The sequence below is a fragment of the Rhagoletis zephyria genome, unplaced genomic scaffold, assembly GCF_001687245.7.
Source record: "Rhagoletis zephyria isolate East Lansing unplaced genomic scaffold, Rhagoletis_zephyria_1.1 Rzeph_scaffold_00007, whole genome shotgun sequence".
Taxonomy (NCBI): Eukaryota; Metazoa; Arthropoda; class Insecta; order Diptera; family Tephritidae; genus Rhagoletis; species Rhagoletis zephyria.
The window spans coordinates 281,745-301,981 of record NW_016157091.1 but is presented as its reverse complement, the minus strand read 5'-3'; the positions used below and the strand labels follow the sequence as shown (position 1 = coordinate 301,981).

General features: G+C 34.3%; 1 protein-coding gene across 14 annotated transcripts in view; it reads right to left on the bottom strand.

Moving 5' to 3' along the window:
• The window catches only part of shot (dystonin-like protein short stop), an 852,754-nt gene that overhangs the window by 570,813 nt on the left and 261,704 nt on the right, over window positions 1–20,237 (bottom strand). For 13 of the 14 annotated variants that reach the window (XM_017608278.1, XM_017607978.1, XM_017608395.1 and 10 more), the window contains one exon: window positions 12,768–13,047. In XM_017608278.1, coding sequence (XP_017463767.1) covers window positions 12,768–13,047 — 280 coding nt within the window. Of the gene's footprint in view, window positions 1–12,767; window positions 13,048–16,468; window positions 16,471–20,237 lie in introns of all 14 variants that reach the window. The other variant, XM_017608453.1, reaches the window with a different exon arrangement.

Sequence of the window (20,237 nt, the reverse complement as noted above, 5' to 3'; positions counted from 1 at the left end):
TTTTTGCCTTATTGGAGTGCAATATTATAAGAAACGAACAGAGCTTTCCCCTTCAACTAACTCTTCAGAAGAATCGTTGTCGCTGTATAGTACGAGCACGACTTTAGTTAGGCTCTGGAACAACCGAGTATATAAACACCATATACATATATTTGATTTTTATCCTTTTGATTAAAAGTCTTAATCTAACACAAATATATATATTTACCTTTGTTTGTAAATAGTCCATATTTGGAAGAAAAATGTAACAATGCAATGAAAAATTTTTCACGAAGAAAGAGGCTCAACCGACACTGCGGGCACAAAAATATGTAAACAGAATACAATTAAGCACTTTGTAACGGTACTTCGCAGAACTTTGAAATTTTGACAACTGGTGCGTATGGTGGTAAGTAATCGATTTCTGCCAAAAACCGAACATTTCGTCGCTTACGCCCAGTGTTGCCAGATCTTTTTGGGCCAACCGGCTAAATTGGCAAGAAAAGCCGGCTAAAAACGGCTAAACTGTTTCAACTAAATTTCACATGTTTTATTTTTAATAAATCAGAAGTAGAAAGACTCGTCGGCCGCTGTGGTGTAGTGGTAAGCAGTGCGCGCTTCCACTCCGCAGCACCTGGGTTCAAACCCTGGTCAAAGCAACATCGCAAAAAATATAGAAAAAAGGTTTTTTCTTAACAGCGGTCGTCCCTCGGCAGGCAATGGCAAACCTCAGAGTGTATTTCTGCCATGAAAAATAGCTCCTCATAAAAATACAATCGCCGTTCGGAGTCGGCGTAAAACTGTAGGTCCCTCCGCTTTGTGTGACAACATCAAGGTGCACGCCACAAGTCGGAGGAGAAGCTCGGCCAACACTAACATTTCACACATTTCGTCGTTATTATTATTAGAAAGACTAGTTCTTTGAGATAAGTTGCAAATTCAAGCTGGAAAAAATTTTGCCAGCAAGAATTTTCAATTAGGAAAAACATGATTGTGGCACATGGTTGAATTTTTTGTCGACGATAATTTCAATAAACAGGTTCATCAAATTTAAAAATTTACAAACTTGAGCGATTTTAAAATGAAAAATTTAAGTAAATACTTGTTTACTTAATTAATTTAGTTAATTCCAATGATTTGAAACGTACTCGGAATGCAATCTCAACCGGAGTCGATATAGGAAACCCGACAGTTACTACGACAAAGAAATTGAAACGTATGTTGAAGAAAGTCGGACTAACAAGAAATATACATGTAGATCCTGTTTTTCGCCCCTCTGAAAGAATTTTAAAATCTCTATACAAATTTCTTATGTTTGAAATGCAACTGTGGACACTAGCGTTCGTGCAGAAATTTGCAAGTTTCTCTACTTGAGAGGGAATTTGGGAGCATGTTAATGCGTGTTAAGCAAGCAGTGAAACAATTTGTAATTTTCTAAATTTGCGAATAAAACTTCACACTTAAATTTAAGTCATTCATAACAAACATTATATGAAAAAAATCCCCGCTACGGCCTTCTTTAGAAAAATATATTCGTTTAAAATAAAAAATAAGCGAAATCGGCCCAATTTTATATAACCCTGCCTGACATGAAAATTTTATTCCCGACAAGGCTAGTAGCCATTTCTAACAGATTTTGGATCGCTTAGTCAAAAATAGAAACATATATATTTTAATTTTAAGAAAACAAGGTAAATAGCAAAATCGGCTAGAAACGGCTAATTTTTTTTTACAAATCGGCTTCCGGCTAAACCGCAATTTCTCCGGCTTTCCGACCTTTTGGCGGTTAAAGCTCGATATGTAGTAAATATTTGTTTTTTTTTCACTAAATAATTAGTCACTAGAAGAAATATTTTAGATATGTAGCCTAGGCGATTTTGGCCGAGTCCAAAACCGCACGTCAGTCATTTCCTTTCTGTGCCAACTGACGCCAATTAAAAATGCCAAGTGAAGCCAGTTCTTCTCCACCTGGTCTTTCCAACCCAGAGGAGGCCTTCCTCTTCCTCTGCTACCAGCATCGCGGCCCGCGTTGAATACTTTCAGAGCAGGAGCGTTTCTCTCCATTCGAACGACATGACCAGTCCAGTGGAGCCGCTGAATTTTAATTCGCTGCACTATGTCTATATCGTTGTAAAGCTCATACAGCTCATCATTATATCGTCTGCGGTATTCGTAAAGGAACCTATATCTTTAACGGCCAACAATTAATCATTTCACAGAACCCTGGTGACTTTTCTACGAACCCCACTTTAGGAAGCTCTGTATTAACCAGGGTTCNAAAAATTTACAAACTTGAGCGATTTTAAAATGAAAAATTTAAGTAAATACTTGTTTACTTAATTAATTTAGTTAATTCCAATGATTTGAAACGTACTCGGAATGCAATCTCAACCGGAGTCGATATAGGAAACCCGACAGTTACTACGACAAAGAAATTGAAACGTATGTTGAAGAAAGTCGGACTAACAAGAAATATACATGTAGATCCTGTTTTTCGCCCCTCTGAAAGAATTTTAAAATCTCTATACAAATTTCTTATGTTTGAAATGCAACTGTGGACACTAGCGTTCGTGCAGAAATTTGCAAGTTTCTCTACTTGAGAGGGAATTTGGGAGCATGTTAATGCGTGTTAAGCAAGCAGTGAAACAATTTGTAATTTTCTAAATTTGCGAATAAAACTTCACACTTAAATTTAAGTCATTCATAACAAACATTATATGAAAAAAATCCCCGCTACGGCCTTCTTTAGAAAAATATATTCGTTTAAAATAAAAAATAAGCGAAATCGGCCCAATTTTATATAACCCTGCCTGACATGAAAATTTTATTCCCGACAAGGCTAGTAGCCATTTCTAACAGATTTTGGATCGCTTAGTCAAAAATAGAAACATATATATTTTAATTTTAAGAAAACAAGGTAAATAGCAAAATCGGCTAGAAACGGCTAATTTTTTTTTACAAATCGGCTTCCGGCTAAACCGCAATTTCTCCGGCTTTCCGACCTTTTGGCGGTTAAAGCTCGATATGTAGTAAATATTTGTTTTTTTTTCACTAAATAATTAGTCACTAGAAGAAATATTTTAGATATGTAGCCTAGGCGATTTTGGCCGAGTCCAAAACCGCACGTCAGTCATTTCCTTTCTGTGCCAACTGACGCCAATTAAAAATGCCAAGTGAAGCCAGTTCTTCTCCACCTGGTCTTTCCAACCCAGAGGAGGCCTTCCTCTTCCTCTGCTACCAGCATCGCGGCCCGCGTTGAATACTTTCAGAGCAGGAGCGTTTCTCTCCATTCGAACGACATGACCAGTCCAGTGGAGCCGCTGAATTTTAATTCGCTGCACTATGTCTATATCGTTGTAAAGCTCATACAGCTCATCATTATATCGTCTGCGGTATTCGTAAAGGAACCTATATCTTTAACGGCCAACAATTAATCATTTCACAGAACCCTGGTGACTTTTCTACGAACCCCACTTTAGGAAGCTCTGTATTAACCAGGGTTCGGAAATTTTCATTTATGATTATTCATTTTCATTCATTTATGAGCTTTATCGTGACCGATAATATTCCAAATTTATGCATTCTTTTATCGCGAGTGAAAAATGCAAACAAATTTATCATCTCTCATACTCGGAATGCGATCGACAAAAAAAATCGTCGCTGCTTTTCATTCGCGAACGAAAAAAGTGTCGAGAAGTGTCGAACTCTCATAAATGGGAAACAACGAACAATTTTCAACGACGTTGTATGGGAGATCATTGGGAATTTATTGAATAGTTTCAGGCAGGCTCTTCCTAAACTATGTATTTGTCAATGTTATTGTGGCTTATTAATCTTTTATTTTTAATATTTTTATTGAGCTTTGTACCATGATTGTTTATTAGGAAAAAATTAAAAAGCAACAAGGCCTAAGTGGTAGAAGTTATAGCAGCTATTTCGGAGAGCATCACATCTCCTCATCAGACTTCTTTTTTCAAGACTGTTCTGACTTTTCACATAGATTACGCAGGTTCGATCCCTGCTGAAATCTAGAAAAAAGAAGTCTGATGAGGTGATGTGGTGATCTCCGAAATAGCAGCTATAACTTCTACCGCTTAGACTTTGTTTCTTTTGCAATTTTTCCTAATAAACAATCGTGGTACAAAGCTCAATAAAAACATTAAAAATTAAATGCTAATAAGCCACAATAACATTGACAAATACATAAGTAGCTTAGGGAGAGCCTGCCCGAAACTATACGATGAAGCATATAAGCAACTGGATATATAGAATTGACAACAACAACAACACTGTCAAGCTTAAAAAGCGGCATATCACNCAAGCAGTGAAACAATTTGTAATTTTCTAAATTTGCGAATAAAACTTCACACTTAAATTTAAGTCATTCATAACAAACATTATATGAAAAAAATCCCCGCTACGGCCTTCTTTAGAAAAATATATTCGTTTAAAATAAAAAATAAGCGAAATCGGCCCAATTTTATATAACCCTGCCTGACATGAAAATTTTATTCCCGACAAGGCTAGTAGCCATTTCTAACAGATTTTGGATCGCTTAGTCAAAAATAGAAACATATATATTTTAATTTTAANGATGTGGTGATCTCCGAAATAGCTGCTATAACTTCTACCGCTTAGATTTTCTTGCTTTTTCAATTTTTCTTTGTTAAACTAACTGAATAAATAAGCCTTAAATAAACTTCAACATTTCTCAATTTCAAAATAAAAAAAAAAAACTCCATATCAAAAAGTGCCTTTTAGTTTTAGAACGCTATCAACCGTTATTTGAGATACATTTGAGAACTAACGTTTGAGATCTCCGAAAAGGACTGATTCTCAAAAGCGTCTCAAATTGAGATTTAACAAAAAAGTTTATTGGGGAATAGGGATGTTAATTTTTCAGCTTTATCCGATCCCTGGATTTTCGGTACGTCGTTATCACAATCCCGGGATCGCGGATTAGTCCCGGGATTTAGATATTCATTACTTTTCGCCAACTTAAATCGGTAAAATTGCTTCTACATATATTGTTTGAGAAGCTCTCCTACCATAAAATAAATACAAAATAAATCGGTTTGAAATCTACTTTTTATTTAAAGTGGCGTTTTTATTTTTTCTTTCTGATGTCAGGATTTATTTTAAAGGACTCTGTAATTTCAAATATATGATTAATTCCAAAATTTATTTAAAAAAATTCAATGGAATGTAGAATAAAAATATTGGTACCAAATGCAAGAGGAAATTTCTTTTGAATTAAAAAAATAAAATTTTTTGGATTCACAAGGACGAATATGTAATTTTTTAAGCTGATAAAGTCAGAAGGACGAAATACGAGGATTTTATTGAGTTTATATAAGTCCTTAACATATAATTTTTTCAAAAAGAAATATTGCGAAATTTCAGGTATAAAACTTTAATTACTATCCAGTCCTTTTGCACCAAAAACTTGAATCCGTTTAAATTCTACAGGATTTCCTCTTTAATTTAATACCCATACGTCTTATACGTCTTCTCTAAGCACATTTCTCTGAATTTTTTAATCATTTTTGAATTACTGACGTCAGAGTGAAAAACTAAAAACGCAATTTTACTATATTTGGCCCATGGTTTCGCGAATATATTGATATTTGTGTTTAAAATTTACTATCGCGCGGTGTTATATGTATAATGAGCTAGATATTTATAAAAAAATATTAATTATTAAATAAAAAAAGAAATATAGCCAATAGTGGTCAAGAAAGGGTCCCGGGATTAACATTCCTATTGGGGAAGGTCTGCATTTCATATCAATGCACACATATGTAAATATATGTGTATCTATATCAGCCCTGTGGGGAAAATCACTAGTTCTGAACTGGGGCGCTTCCAGTACATTTAGACCCAGTACTGGTTCGCGATAAATCTCTTTTGCATGCAAGCAACTGGCGAATTTAACATGGCGATGTCCTAGGAAGCGTCAATTGCCCCCCGCTGCATCCCTTTTTCTATAGTTCCGAACTAGTCCTAAATTCTATAGTTCCGAACCAGTTCTAAAATCGATAGACGAAAGAAAAAAGTATCATGATTTTTCAATCTTTTTGGTTCTTCCGTGTGCGATTTTAAGTTATTTTGTAAGGAATGTGTTTTCAATTTGACATTAAATTTGTTTGAATGATTGTAAGAAATGTACGTTTACATACATACCTTGCTGTAGCTGACTTTGCAGAGGTGCTCGCTGTTATTGGTTAGATTCCAGACGGCCCCAAGATGTTAGTATGTTAACACAAAGCTTTGTTTTGTATTACCAGACTATGAAATAGCATCTGCGAAGCACAGAATAGAAGCGTATTTGAACGAAAAAGCCGCCGAACATATATCTATGAAAAAGTAAACAAGCTCCCCGCTGCATCCCTTATTCGATAGTTCCGAAATAGTTCTAAATTCGACAAACAGGATCTAGCTCGTTCTGCATCCCTTTTTCTATAGTTCCGAACCATTTCTAAATTCGTCACTTTAGATATAGATTTGTAGTGAAAAAAACTGAAAAAGTTAGTTTCTTAAAAGTACCACTTTTCGCCGATTTTGGACTGGTGGGGATCTAGTTCCTATCGCACTAGTTCCGTTTTGGCGATAAAGGCCTAGTACGGAACTAGAAATTTGATTCACTGCGGTTTCCCTGCAGGGAGCGGTCGGCAAAAGTTAAACTGTGTCTGTGTTGGTGAGCACAAGAGAACTGCTCCGCATGAGCAACCCAGTAGGAAATTACGAGAAGTGAAAAAATTTTTAACGCATCGGGCTTCAATCAATACATACATATTTAACACATATCGTCACCTGAATGCAAAAAGACGTAACAGACATCGTCACTGAAATGAAAAAAGTCGTAACTCAAAAAAAAAAAATCAAAAATATACTTTTCGATTTATATGATGGATTTCATCCAATTACAATTCCCCACATCGTTTTATGAAAAAAAAATGATTGCTGACGACTTTCACCATTTCAGTGACGATTTTTGTTATGTCTTTATGGCATTTCAGGGTACGATATGTATGTATATGTTAATCGCTCATTTACTGGAAAAGTGTCATAATCCAAAAAAAGCAAAAAATCTAGTTAAGTATGCAAAAATACACGTTACCTATTTCATAGCTGTAACGATTAACACTAGTCATTAGAACAAAATGTGCATTCATTTTTCCCCTGGGAGTAGATATAAATAAATTCAAAACTTAAATGCCGTTAGAAATAATGGAGTGATATGTACATACAGTTACTCCCAAAAATTTTTTTTGTTAATATTCGCAAAGTTTTACATGCTAAAATCTTTTTGTTAGTTTTGTATTAAAATATTGAAAATTCTTTTGGTGGCATACAATGCCTTTTGTGTAGTAAGACCTTTAAAAAAACTAGGGAATATGCTATTGAAAGACATTTTTAATAAATTCACAATGATATGGAAAATTTTGATGAACATGAATTTCAATATTGACGTGGGTGAATCCAAATGAATTTTTTATTTGAGTTTTTATTTACAGTTACTCACGAAATTGAGCGTACGACGTACGACTCTTTTTTGTTATTATTCGCAATCTTTTACATGCTAAAATCTTTTTGTTAATTTTGTATTAAAAAATTGCTTATATTTTAGCAAACCCCATTTAAATCCAAGAATGAAACAGTGTACGAAAATTAAGAAAAATCTGCAAAGTTTCAGCAAAATCGCGAGCTTTTTAATATGAATTTCTAAAAGGAATTCAGGTATGCAGTTTTATAGCCCATTAAATTTTAATGTACATAATAATGTGCGAATTTCAAATGTCTAAAAATTCCTTCGCATTTTTTTCATATAACAAAAAATTCTGAAAATTTTTTATACGAAAAAATGTGTATTCAGCAAAAAAAATCTCAAAAATCTAAACAGAAGCATGTTTCTTAATTTTCGAACACTGTTTAAATCTTGGATTTAAATGGGGTTTGATAAAATATAAGCAATTTTTTAATACAAAATTAACAAAAAGATTTTAGCATGGAAAATATTGCGAATAATAACAAAAAAGAGTCGTACGCTCAATTTCGTGAGTAACTGTAAATAAAAACTCAAATAAAAAATTCATTTGGATTCACCCACGTCAATATTAAAATTCATGTTCATCAAAATTTTCCATATCATTGTGAATTTATTAAAAATGTCTTTCAATAGCATATTCCCTAGTTTTTTTAAAGGTCTTACTACACAAAAGGCATTGTATGCCACCAAAAGAATTTTCAATATACGATGCATCGATATTTTTGAAACATCAATAATATCGGTTCAAAACTCGATATTTGCCATCGATGTTTACAATTTCTTATAATCGCTAAATTGGCGATACATCGATGTCAGTTTCAGCGATGTTTTAAACATCGACTTTAGTTTGACACAGGCTTGCTTTGGCTTCAACTTAAGCTCGCTATACAGTTCAATGCGAGCATGAACGTGAACTTTTTATTTCGACTAATAGCTTCGCTTTTACTTCACGTTTTGCAATAGTAAATATATCATAAGATAGAGAATTAAAATATCATTAAGAATTATAGAATTAAAAATAATTTAAAATGTTTAATAGGCATATTTTACAAGCTCCCACTCAGCTGTGTGCATACGCAAAGCTTTCGCATGTAAACGATAAGCGTGTGTGAGCGGACTCCCGTTAGAATTTCACAAAATTAGGTATTGGAACTTTAGGCGCAGCGCACTTACGGCGCACACTGGGTCCAAACCTGACAAATTTGAACAAAAAGCTTTTTTTCAAAACTGAGAAATTCAAATGTGCAATTCAAATTGTTACTGTAAGAAAGTGGTATTATATTTCGTTATTTTGTTTTTTCCATTACTTAAAATGAAGTTTATTTATTCTTTTGTGTATTTTGTTTGAAATTATGTGCTTTAAAAAAAAATATGATTAAAAAAAACTAAACTAACCTCTGTTTTTTGCATGTGTAATTTTCAAAATCAATTTGAAGTGAAACTTCTTAGGCGGCGGTATCGCAAAAATGGAGTGTGAAATTTTTAAAACTGAAAACGTGACATGAGTGAGAAGGAAGATATAGGTAGTATAGGGAAGGGGAAAAAAGAAATAAAGCGACGCATGTGGGGTACGAGTACCTAATTTTATGTTTTTATACTCTTGCTACCACATGAATATATGAATTCGGGATAAGAATATATGAATTCGCCTTGGAAGATAGAAAGCGAGTAAGAATAAATGCCGAACAAAGGAATTTGTCTTCTTTCAATTTAAATACATGCAATGAAATGTAGAAAAGTAGGTTTATAAGGCACTTAAACTTGAAAAAGGTAAAACGAACTTCAAAAAAAGGCACATATTTTTTTAATTTTGTTATGTACTTCCTTTATGTACAATGTGAAGGTCCAATTAAAGATATAAAAAAATACATACAGTGGTCAAAAAATTATAGTTTTAGCGTATTATATTTGTTGTTATTGAACATTTGTTAAATTTAAAAAAAAATATAGTTCGTTCTTTAACAAAACCCGTGGAAATTCATGTTTCCAAATTTTAGCAGTCCACTTGCATTTATACGAATGTTGGTAAAGAACGAACTATAAAAAACTAACCGAAATTAAATAACAACAAAAATAATATTTAAAACTTGTCAAAATTTGGTGCGGCTATAATTTTTTCGACTACTGTACATAAGTTGGCTATGATTACTCGGCCGTGATATCATAGTAGTACAATGCCACTCATATTTGACTTACAAACAAACTACGGGCAGGAATTTTAAGATTTCAACCCTGTTTTTATGAAAATTTTTATTTTTATCAGTATTTTTCTTTTAATCAAAATATGTTGAAATAAAAGTGAAACTAAAAAAAAATTTGCCAGGTATCTTTTCGAGTTCCTCCTGAAAAGTTATGAATCTCTTTGATTGTCTTATTCCCTTCGACTTCCGCCAGTGTGCAGCAATTCCCAGCTAGCTCCTAAGTAGGTCTACAGTGTATCCTTTAGATGTACCGCAAAAAGGCTCGGAACTATGCAAACGCATTTGGGCTCCACTCTTTGCAAGACAGTCAGCCCTTTCGTTGCCTTCAAACCCTTCATGTCCCTGAACCCTCCACAGCGGTACGATATTGTGGGCTCCCAGGTGGTTCAAGAGTTCACAAGCCTTGATGCCGTTTTAAAAGACTCTAAGGCTTCTAACGCTGCCTGAATATCTGACATAATATTTATTCTGGCCTCATTTGCCTTCTACGATAAAATTCGCGAACACAGACTTCGATTGCGAAGGCCTCCGCCCAGAACATTTGCAGACTTTCCTGGAATCTTGGTCCAAGTACGCCATAAAGTATATAAGGATGTTCGTATTGTATATTGGCAATAATAAGGGTATACGTTTGTACTGAGGAATCATGTTTGCGGCCGCCGTTATACGAACGCACCGGTGAAATATTCATGTAAAAAAAATGCTAAAATGTTTATATACATATTTTCTATTTTTCTCAAATAACTATTACTCGTAGTCCCGAAACCTACCAAAATCCAATCAAGCATACCAACCTACCAAATGGAAAAAACACCTACCAGTTTTGGTAGGAAAAGCCCATGTTTGGCAACACTGCTCCTCATATTCGAGGGAGAGGAAATTTCTTTGCTTTTTTGGTTCGGGAATGAAATTTTTTGTCGATTGCTTTCCGAATGTGAAAGATGATAAATTTGTTTGCATTTTTCACTCGCTATAAAAGAATGTAAAAATAATTGTGGAATAGTCTTGATAGCGAACGTGAGAGAATGTGAGTGAGAATACACATTTGTGGTCATAAACGGGCGGCACTACGTCCATTATCCAAAAATGTGTAATAATCTAATTTTGTGCTAAGTGGTTATTGTAATTATAGATTTTAAGTCGATTAGCTTCAGTAGTTATTGATATATCGCAGTTTTCGTGTTTCTGTAAATTACCGTTATATGGGAAGTGGGCGTGGTTCCAGTCCGATTTCGCCCATTTGCAATACCAACCTACCTTGGGGAAAGGGCAACCTACATACCGTATTTCGTTGAGATATCTCAATTTTTGCTCGAGTTATCGTGTACACGGACGGACGGACGGACAGACAGACATGGCTTAATCGACTTCTCTTTTCATTCTGAGCATTTATGTATAAATTTGTCTATATCAATATCGATGCGTAGTGGCTGTTACAAACAACCGTTATGTGAACAAAGTGCGCTCGGGTATAAATACACATCAAAAATTAATCCCTCGGCCCAAAATGTTAATATACCATTATTATTATTATTATTATATTTGATCAAATTTTACAAATTTTTTCATGTATGCAGGGTCACCAACTTTAAATACATATAAAAAATAAACCAGGTCTATAGGCTGAAAACCGTTTGGTATTTTGTTATGCTTTCATTTACTTTTACTGTGTGTGATCAGCTCTTAACATTGGCAGTAGATTTGGGTATTTAGCGTATATGTATGGTACGTATGTACATGCAAGCACATTAGAGTGGTTCCTAAAAACTCTCTTTTTGGAAATTAATTAACGCTACATCAGAATATTGCTATTTGTGATAAAAAAAAGACACTATTGTTTCATTTTGAAAAAAAAGAAGTTTTTTTAGAGGTCGCGCTGTTCGGATTTTATAAAAACGCTGATGTTGATAATAATGTGGTTTTTACATATAATTACTCTGGTATTATTGAGGAACATTCCCTTAAATGCACACCTGTCTTGGACAGTTAGAATGGGCCTAGTTCCCGAAAATATTCCCTCCAAAAGACATTAGTAAAATTAAAACGTTGATACTGAACGATTTACCATTTGTCATGGGTTGGACCTTGTTACCAAGGGGACTTCTGGGGTTGCTAATTAGGAATCTGGAGTCAGTTTTTCAAAATTCAAAATGGCGGATCCAAAATGGCGATCCATTTTTTTTTTTAATTATTGGATTTGTTCGAAACACGGCACTCGAGAGTTCGAGGTCGCCGATTACGAATCTGAAGTCAATTTTTTTACATTCGAAAGTGCGGATCCAATATGGCGATCAAATTAAAATAAAAATCCTAAAATTAAAAAGTTTGATACTGAACGTTTTAAGCATTGTCAAGGGTTGAAACTCGTTTCCAGAGGGTCTCTGGGGTTGCTGATTACGAATCTGTTGTCAGATTTTCAAAATTCAAAATGGCGGTTAAGAGTTTCAAACAAATAATAATAATAATAATAATTTTAGTACTTTTTTTTTAATTTGATCGCCATTTTGGATCCCCCATTTTGAATTAAAAAAAATTGACTTCAGATTCGTAATCGGCGAGCCCAAAAACTCTCGAGTGCCGGTTTTCGAACAAATCCAATAACCAAATAACTGACTTCAGATTCCTAATTAGCAACCCTGATAACAAGTTCCAACCCATGACAACTCGTAAATCGTTCAGTATCAACGTTCCAATTTTACTAGTCTCTTTTCGAGAGCATATTTTCGGGCGTCAGGCCCATTCTAACTACCCAAGACAGGTATGTAATTAAGGGAATGTTCCCCAATAATACCAGAGTAATTATATGCAAAAACCACATTTTTACCTGAATTTTAACATGTCAAGAAAATAAAAAAATTGAGAACATCAGCGTTTTTATCAAAAACCGACCAGCGCGACCTCTAAAAAAACTTTTTTTTTGTTTTTCAAAATAAAAAAACACATATCTCTTTTTTTTATCACAAATAACAATAATTTCCAAAAAAAAAAATTTAACCACTCTAATGCACATCTATTGGTATATATGCGGTAATATTTACCTTCAGGATCCAGCAGACGCGTAACTCCATATTCTTTTTCGACTATATGGAATGCTTGCTCCAAACGCTCACGTGGTCGATCCATTCTTGCCTTTCGCCAATCAAGCAAATCTGGGCGATTGCGGTGGACTAATGCAGAAAATGCCAGACCATCTCGCCAAGAGGTTGTGAAATCATTTACCCGCACACCTGGATAACGCAGCGTCGAATGGCGAGCCCATCGTAACAAAGCTTCCCGGGCAGAAACATTATCATCCTTGCCAACAACAATATCCGAAATCTACACAAAAAGATATATAAAGAACACACGAAATAATTTAATAATTGTCTGTTCGTTTAAAGTTGAACAAAATAGTTGAACAGTTATGTGTCAGAGAGTGTAATAGGAGTATTCTCGAAATGTTGCAAAGCCGTTGCACGGATTGCATAACTTGCGAACACACAACAAAATACATGGGAAACAGCATTTCCTATCGCTGAAAAGTATGCAACTTCTGGACCCATGCATATATTTTGCAAGAAGAGCATAGCAAGCTTTGTTGTTGGAATTGCTACATATTTCTCTCATTCATCTCATCTCTCTCACTTCACTTCTTTGCTGTATCTTGTTATTGTATTTGATGCAGATTTTCGCTGCTTGATACCTATGTATGCTACCATTTTGCAATGAGGTGCTACTCTTCCGAATTTGGGAGAGTATTTGTGCATTTCGTGCAATCCGTGCAACGTGCAAGACTTCGAGAATACCCCTGATGTGAATTTAAAAGAAGGCAGAAAAAGTAACGTCAAACATTGTTTGTAAACTCCTTACTTTTTTCATTGCAATCAATGCAAAAATATCTTATGGGTCTGTTATGGGATACCTACGGGCAATTTAAAAGTACAGCAACCAAGGCTAGATTTTAATCTTCTCTCTGTGCAAGGGTTTTGCACCCTAAAGCCGTGTATGGGGAATTTAATTCTTTGTTGTTACCAATAATACACTTTAAACACAATTCTAACAAATAAACCACATATGAGTGTTTCCTTCGGAAGGTCTATCGCGACACAAAAAATAAATAAAAGTCATATATCTAATGGTCTATTTACGGGCCAATTTGTCTGCTGGCTATATGAGTAGAAACATTTTTGCGAAAAATGGTCTTGCTAGGTGACGCCGGGGTCGAGATATTTTAAAAAACCATATTTATGGTCCGATTTGGTTCGAAATTGGCGTATGTAGTTGAAACGATGCCGTGCAATAAATAAAGCCATAGGAAATAACGTCATATGGCCTCATTTCACTTCCCATGGAGAAATAAAGCCATATGATCTTATTTCAAAACAAAAAATAAATGCCACGCATCCGGACGCGCCCCGATCGCGCCACGCGGCCCTGGTATAAAATTGTTGCTTTGTTCATTCTTCTTGCTTTTGTTGAAATACTACATATGTATGTATGTACATTAGACTGCATCACTCCCCATACAAAAAAAATCGGTACTTTTTTTCCATTGGAATTATAAAATCTATGATATTTTAAGACTTATGCCAAAATATTTCGGAAAAATATTAAGATTTAAGTGAGCTGGACCAATTTAAAAAGACCTCCAAAAATGGGGTTTTTAATGAATAAAAACAGCTTCCAAAAATATTTTTTGAAAAAAATCGCCACAGATGACTAAACAGTTTAAGCTTAAAAAATTTGCATAAAAATATTTTAAAAAAAAGTTCAACGGAATCATAATTATGAGATTTTTGATGATGTTTTTTAACTTTTTTCAAATATGGCTTTAAGCAAAACTTGAATAACTCAGCCAAAACTTTACCGATTTAGACTTATGAGGTACCATTGGAAAGGTATGTTCTCGCCCTTTTAATGATATGTCATAAGTCTAAATCGGTAAAGTTTTCGCTGAGTTATTCAAATTTTGCTTAAAGCAATCTTTGAAAAAAGTTAAAAAAAAACAGCATCAAAAATCTCATTATTATGCTTCCGTTGAATTCATTTCTATTTATTTTTACGCAGACTTTTTAAGCTCAAACTGTTTTGTCATCTGAGGTGATTTTTTAAAAAAAATATTTTTGGAAACTGTTTTTATTCATTAAAAACCCCATTTTTGGAGGTCTTTTCAAATTGGTCCAGCTCACTTAAATCTTAATATTTTTCCGAAATATTTTGGCATAAGTCTTAAAATATAATAGATTTTATAATACCAATGGAAAAACCGCAACATTTTTTGGTGATGCAGTCTAATGTACATATATGAGGTTTTCTCTTAAATTAGTAAGATATATTTACAGTTCTCAACAGGTTCTCGCTCTGAGCAGACGTATTTGCTTGTTTTCGATTTCTGTTCTGACTACTCTTTTGGTGTTTGACAAACGCGCACGTGTTTATCTTGCATTTTGCATTTTGATTTATCAGAATTTAATCTCATTAAATTTTTTACCAAGTGCATTCATTGTGTGCAAAAACAAAACATGGCCCCCGGGCCACCAAACCTCGGGGACAACAGGTTTGCGCTGCTTTCCTCAAGTCCCAAAGCAAAACGAAAAAAGCCAACATACTCCCCAATAAGCTTCCCAGGTTTACCCCAAGTAAAAAATGTAAACCCAAAATTTCTCATAATTCGTGCAACTTATTCAAATAAACCATTATCCAAATACTCGTGCTTTGCGGTGCATAAAGCCCTTGAGTCAATAAGCTAGGAAATTATCTCAATATCAGAACTTCGCGACGGTAATTTGCTACTATTAGTTAAAAGCCCTCAAATAGCCCAGAAGTTTTTTTGTGCTAAAAATCTTCCTGGTGTATGTCAAATTGTGGTAACTTATCATGAAAATCTTAACTACTCGAAAGGTACAATCTTCGCACCTGGTTTAAACAATGTGGACTAAAAAGAAATCATTGAAAATATGACTGCACAAGGTGTTGTCTCAGTGTACAAATTTACGAAGACAGTGAACAATGTGAAACATTACACCGGAGCCGTCTTGCTTACTTTCAACCTTTACAAGCTCCCGGAAAAAGTAGAAGTATCCTGGCGTAATGCAATATTTCCCCAACCCGATGAGGTGTAAAACCTGTCAACTTTTGGGACACACAGTCAAACGCTGTAACAATGCTCCGGCATGTGATGTATGCAATCTGCCCCCTCACCCGCCACCATGCTCACGTAGCTTTTGTGCAAATTGTTCAGGTGATCATCCATCCTCTTCTAATAAATGCCCAAAGTACATTCAATCCAAAGACATATTGAAAATCAAATGCCAAAATAAATGTTGCATGCGCGAAGCACTTAAAATGTATAAAGAGCAAACACCAACTTTACTCAACGCTTCTTTTGCCTCTGCCGCCAGAGAGGCCCAAAAACAGAACAATAATCAAAGTAACCAAAGTAAGCCACAAGCTATTCTACCAGCTACATCATCAAACATTCCACCTAAACCTTCTTCACTAAATTCTACCTGCTCAACTTCACAACAAAATAACTCAACTTCTAGCAACTTCACAACAGAAATCAATAACAATTCCCAAACAATCTCCACCCCGTCACCGTTTACCGATTCTGTTTCTTCATTTCCAACAAAATCTGTTTCAGTAATCCCCACAAATCACAATAACAACGATCTACAAGTAATTAGTCAACAAACTACATCCTCTTTAGTATCAAATGACTTCAGCTTCGACACTGTACCCCAAGTCTCTTTACCGTCACTTCTCTTAGATACCACTCTCTCTCATATTCTCTCACAAGTTCAAAGCACACATAATGCATACGATCCACAAGCATCCACATCTCAGACAACCATCTCCCACACTAACAATGAAATACAAAGTCAAACACAATACAATAGCCATGGGTAATAGCACAATTTTTGTGGCGCTAGCTCAATGACACCGGCGCCATCTGTGGTGTCAGCGCAATAGCGCAGTCAATTCATTTCAACACGGCCACGGTGTTAGATTCGCCTTGGCATCAACTCAAGCTGTCATCTCAATCATTTCTTTTAATTTTGGCGCTGAAAAGGCTTGCAAAAAATTCGGCTGCAGACTTAATGCTAGAAAATCAAGGTATGTATATTTAATAATTACTATATTATATATATATATAACAATTATTATTATAGAATCTATATGGTTTCAGAATCGGTGTTGGTTCGTCTATTTATTTAAGTCAAATTCCACCAAACAAACCAAAAAAAGCTTCGCTTCCAAATCATTTTTGTGCGACCACATGTATGCGACGTCTGCGGAATAGTATTTGCACGACCCAAAGCTCAATATCAGCATAAAAATCTACATCTAGGCATAAAAAGTAAGTGAATGCTCTGCGGAGTGTATTATTTGTTTCACGTTTGGTGCTGTAAAACGTTTGTACGGTTGGAGCTGAAATTGGTATGTTTTCTAAAATCTAGATGATTAATAAAAATGTGAGCTTATTTGCGATATTAAGCGGCGTTTTCTAAAGTAGTGANTATTACAAATACATACAATGTAAATTAGTGATTTGTTCAGATTACATTCCTTTTAAATTACTGGACTCTTAAATTAACTCAGGAATGTTTTTACTCTCCACTTATTTCTTGCTAAATATATCAAATTATTTCATTCAAAAACAAAAAACATCATTGCACATCCACAGGCCAAGCACTGTCATTTGACACCTCACTTTTGAAAATGGAACGAACTATATGTACATACCTATGTAAATGCCACAAGAACCCAAACTCTTCAACTATAAACCGCATTTACAGTGAAAGTATGAAAGTTATCCAAAAACCAATTGCACTTTTGAATTTAGCGTCCTCAATTTTTNCTGCGGAATAGTATTTGCACGACCCAAAGCTCAATATCAGCATAAAAATCTACATCTAGGCATAAAAAGTAAGTGAATGCTCTGCGGAGTGTATTATTTGTTTCACGTTTGGTGCTGTAAAACGTTTGTNCGAATTTTCCTTTAAATCCGTCCATAATTCTATTTTTGCCCATATTTTATGTGGAAGGGAAGCACTGTGCGCAGGTTTGATTTACGACCCTTTAAAAAGTTTTTATTAAGTACATTGTTCTAATTTTTAAATTCAAGTACTAAAAACATTCAGTCTTTTCATGAGTTTAATTTTCCCCGATTCGGTTCACTTTTCACTTTTGGTTTTCATGTATTTACTATGGGCAGAATACATTATTAACCTTTCCATNGATAAAATGTATTTGAAGACAAGATAAATTTTAAAAGCTGCTTGAGAAAAATTATGTACATTAGACTGCATCACACTGCATCNCACTTTTGGTTTTCATGTATTTACTATGGGCAGAATACATTATTAACCTTTCCATTTTTTATTTACCTAAATCATCTAATTTACCCACCTAAATTATTTCTTAAAAATACATGACATCTGCATTCGCATCCGCATCCGTGGAAGTTAAAATTCCACATTCGCAACATCCCTACATTGAACCACAAGATGCATTTGGAATTTTTCTGGCAGCATTTTCATTAGATTTTTGCGAAGAAAAGCATTGAATATACTAAACGTGAGCTCGACGTGGGTTGATACAAGTGGCGCCCAATTTAAATATTGAATGTTTAAAACTTTCATATTACCAGAAATAAGGCCTTTTTCCTTGCCTCTTACAATTAAAGGTATGGTGTTTTCGTTTNTTCGGAAAAATATTAAGATTTACGTGAGCTGGACCGATTTGAAAGTACCTTCAAAAACANTATTAAGATTTACGTGAGCTGGACCGGTTTGAAAGTACTTTCAAAAGCTGAGTTTTTTGTGAATAAAAACAGTTCTTTAAATATTTTTTTCAAAAAATCACCTTAGGTGACAAAAAAGTTTTAACTTAAGAGATTTGGATAAAAATATTTCAAAAAAAATTTTCAACGGAATTGCAGTAATGAGATTTTTGATGCAGTTTTTGCACTTTTTTCAAATACAGGTTAAAAAAACTTGAATAACTCAGCCTAAACTTTACCGATTTAGACTTATGAGGTACTATTAGAAAGGAATTTTCTCACCCTTTTTATTTCTTTGCAAATAAGCTCAATCAAAGCATGNCCTTTTTCCTTGCCTCTTACAATTAAAGGTATGGTGTTTTCGTTTCTTCGGAAAACTGTTACCCTCTTTTTGCCATCTACGCACAGTAGTAAGAAGAGGGCAATGAGAAGGCAACATGTTTTGTAGAAACGAAAACGCCAGTAGAAAAGGCAAAAAAGGCAAATATCTTAAAAAATGCAAAAAAAGCAACATCAAATGAGTATATATGGAATCAGGGAAAGCTAAATCGTGGACATCCATAATCGAACATATTCTATCTCTTTAGCAGAAAAAAAGCAATTTCCACAAAATCCATTCCCTGCTTATGAGGTATCATTGGTAAGGTATTTTCTCACCCTTTTAATTTCTTTGCGAATAAGCTCATTCAAAGTATGAGGGAGGAAGGTTTGATAAACGAGTGCCATTCCATGTTGAATTAAGATATGTTGGTATTGAATAAATAAAAAATTGGGACGTGAATGAGTTTTTTTTTGCAAAGAAATAAAAAGGGTGAGAAAATACCTTCCCACTAATACCTCAGTTATTCAAGTTTTTCTTACACAAATCTTTGAAAAAAGTTAAAAAACAGCATCAAAAATCTCATTTTTATGTTTCCGTTGATACAATTCTTTAATATTTTTATGTAGATTTTTTAAGCTTAAACTGTTTTATCATCTGAGGGGATTTTTTCCTAAAAATCCTTTAAGAAACTATTTTTATTCATAAAAACTCCATTTTTAGAGGTATTTTCCAACAGGCCCAGCTCACGTAAATCTTAATGTTTTTCCGAAATATTTTGGTAGAAGTCTTAAAATATACCAGGTTTGGTAATCCCGCCGGAAAAACCGAAACTTTTTTTGGTGATGCAGACTTATGAACAGTAGTCGAAAAAATTATGGCCGCAGCAAATTTTCACAAGTTTTAAAATATTAATTTTGGTTAGGTTTTTATAGTTCATTCTTTAACAACAACCGTATAAATACAAGTTTAAAGGCAGTATCACACGACTAGGTATTTGGCAAAATTTGGTGCAAATCGTATCCAATTGTGTGAATACCCAAATATTTTTCTTCATCCCAATCACGAAATTTTTCAATAGAACATCGCTGTATTGGACCAATCTTTTGATTACAAAAGAAAATTTTCAAATTTTTTTTTATTTTGTACTAATTTGTACAAATGTACCAATCGAGTGCCACTGTCTTAAAAATGTATGCAATTTAAAAAGATTCAACCAATTTTCGTAAAAATTTCGAGTCTTTTAATTAGATTCTGAGTATGCACTTTTGTAGCCCATTGAATTCTAGTAGAATAAAGTACAAGTTTCAAATAGCTAAAAACTACCATTGATTTTTCAGAATTTTTAAAAAAGCTAGAAATTTGTACGAAAGTTTGTTATATTTATACCCGAGCGCACTTGTGCACAAGGGTATTATAACTTTG